The 2,835-nt window shown below is 43.7% G+C and overlaps 1 protein-coding gene across 1 annotated transcript in view; it reads right to left on the reverse strand.

Moving 5' to 3' along the window:
- CHRDL1 (chordin-like 1) overlaps nt 1–2,835 on the reverse strand; it is a gene marked incomplete at both ends in the record, with an annotated part of 9,366 nt that overhangs the window by 3,843 nt on the left and 2,688 nt on the right. The window contains one exon of the mRNA XM_010860854.1: nt 1,813–2,022. Within this exon, the coding sequence (XP_010859156.1) occupies nt 1,813–2,022 (210 nt within the window). The remainder of the gene's footprint in view (nt 1–1,812; nt 2,023–2,835) is intronic.

Genomic DNA, 2,835 nt, shown 5'->3' on the forward strand with positions numbered 1-2,835 from the left:
TGTTAGACCCTTGACAGGAGAGAACACTGTATTGGTGGACCTACTTCTAAGTGACACTAAAAGGCTTGGGGTTCCAGTTAGATCGTAAACTTGGAAGTTATAAGGTCATAGTGGCTGGGTGGCCGCCACGTTCCTATCCGCAGAATGTGCTCTCTCCCTGTCCCTACTAAGTATCTCTCATCATCAACCTTAATGCTCCAATCCTCCACTTCATATCAGATAGCTCCTGGCCTTCCTATCCACACATTGCCCCCTGTTCACTTTGGAAGATGAAGGTTGTTACATTAAGAAAGATTTTGTTTGTGCTATAAATCAGTGCTCCTCAAACTTTAATGAGCATTGGAATCACCTGGGCAACCTTGTTAAAATGCAGTTGGTCTGGGGTGGGACTTGAGAACCTGCCTTTCTAACTAGCTCCCAGGCACTGCTGGTCCAGAAATCATACTTTGATTAGCAAGACCATAAACCAACCGGAGCCTCCAGCAGTGGTTCCCAAAGTTGTCTGCAAATTACAGACAAGAAGGCCTGGGGGTCTTCTAAAATTCCAAACCCCAAGCTACACCTCAAATGACTTAAATCATAATCACTGGGGATGAGACATAGGTATTTTTAGAAGCTCTCTGGGGGATTCCAAGGTGCAGAGAAGTTTGGGAACCATTGGCCTACATGAAGATGCTCAAAATACATATATACATTGACTAAGTTCGTGTTTACCTGCTACTCATGAGGAATTGCCTAAATTGAATAAATGATTTAACTCTTTGCCTACATTTTAAAACATTTGTTCTTTTTTTTTTGAATCTATGTTTACAATAATGCTTTGCAGGTAAACATAAGAAATGACAAATTCATGTGCCTGGAAGTGACTAATTCATTCAGTCCTAGAATGTTAGAGCTGGGAAAGCCATAAGAAATCTTTTCTAACTCTCTCACTTTATAGAGAAAGAAACTGAGGCTCAGAGAGGTGAAGTGACTCATTCTAGGTACACAGGAAACCAGTGGCAGAGCCAGGGCCAGAATGCTTGATTACCAATCCAGTACTCTGTCAACCCCAATACTATGGACTGTGTTTTCCTCTAGCTCATGTGTCAAAACCACCATTTAACTAATCGATTGCCTTTATTAAAACAAACAAACAAACAAACAAACACTTCACATCTTCTACTGGCCTGGAAAAAACAATGGGCTGGAAGCGACCTGGGTTCCAACCTTGGTTTTATTATCTATTTCTGTGACTGCGGGCAAGTCACTTCACTTTATACACCTTAATTTTCTTTTCTTTAATAGAGAAATGATAATATCATAGGATTTTAGTACTGGTAGGAAGCTTGGATATCAACTGATCTGGCACATTTCCAAAGTCACACAGCAGCTTAGGACCAGAACCCACTCTCCTTCCACTGTACCTCATCCATTTCTAGTCCTGTCTGCAAAAGAAAATGGAAGTAATTGTGCTTTGACAAGTTAAATGGTGATATTAACGGAGGTGGCTATTGTCCTTCCTAATAATCACAACAACCTAACTTCTCTAGGATTTAGAAAAGCAAGGTTTAAGTTCAGTCCTTATGGCTACATGGGTTCAGAGGTGTGGTAGACACAAGCAAATCCCCAGCCAATTTCTGGTAAGTCAGTGTCTTCCAAGCACCCACCTTATCAGCTCTTCAAAAGGGGAGCGAATGTAGCTCCTTATTAGCAATTAGTAGCACTATTACTGTTACAATTACATGGCAGGTTTCTGATGCTCAAAGAACATTGAGGATGACTATGTGGGGAATCTTGGTCAACCAAAGGCAGGGCTTCCAACCAACGCACCTTTTGCCTTTTTACCTGGACACACCTTGCAGCACTTTCCGTCTATTTTTTGAGGATACTTGCAGGGGTATCGATTGGGGCAGTGGATTTTCTTGCACTCTTGCTTGGTGACATTACAAGTGCACAGCACACACTCCACAATGCCAAATGCCCGGAGGTTTGGGTGCCAGGACTCGCCATGGGAATAGGTCTTTCCATTGGAAACACACACTGGAAGAGAACGCAGGACTGGAAATTAAAGGCTAGGGAGCTGAAATGGGCCCCTGTACTCAGAACCCAAGCCCTGAACCCCTTAAGACATCAAGCATCCTTCATTCTTGTTGTGGCCATAGAGATAGGTTCACAGAGCAGCTTCTGTAACCAAAAAGAGCGTGGGCCTTGTTCCACTGTCAGCAATTATTCCAGATCTTCAACAGGTCTCTGGATGCCCACAAGTGCCTGACACACAGTAGGCCATCAATAAATATCTTCTAAATGGAGGAATGAATGGATGCATGAAAGCAGAGTTCTGTGTGTCCTGGGTGTCTGATAAGGAACCTCCTAGAATGCTGCATTCAGACCTGCAGTTCCACAGAGGACTGGGATGGCCCAAGTGGATGTGCTTCTAGGGATGAAAATCTCCCAGGAAGGTTTGTTGCCCGGGGAGGCTAGAAGCAAACACTACTGCTCTTCTCAAAGTGCCGAGTTTTTCCAGATCCTGAAGCAAATCCCTTCAGGTCAAATGCTATGAGAATCTGATCTAGTAACACAGGTGGGTATGGAGAGTAATAGTGCTAGCTTACTCTCTGACATGGGAAAGAAAGTGCTGAGACAAGATTGAGAGGGAAAGGACCCACCCCTCCTGGGTAAATGGTGGAAGGTAGCTTTTTTTGCCTCCAATCTTCTGGTAACATCCCATCTCTTCATAGTGGCTGTAGAGATTTGGCTACAGTGAATCACTGCCTGCCCTCCAGCTACCTTTTGGTGATCTCACATTTATTGAGTGGAAGAGAAGTCACCAGCTCCATGTTATTTTTTGGGGGG

This window comes from Bison bison, unplaced genomic scaffold (assembly GCF_000754665.1).
Source record: "Bison bison bison isolate TAMUID 2011002044 unplaced genomic scaffold, Bison_UMD1.0 scf7180017857503, whole genome shotgun sequence".
Lineage (NCBI taxonomy): Eukaryota > Metazoa > Chordata > Mammalia > Artiodactyla > Bovidae > Bison > Bison bison.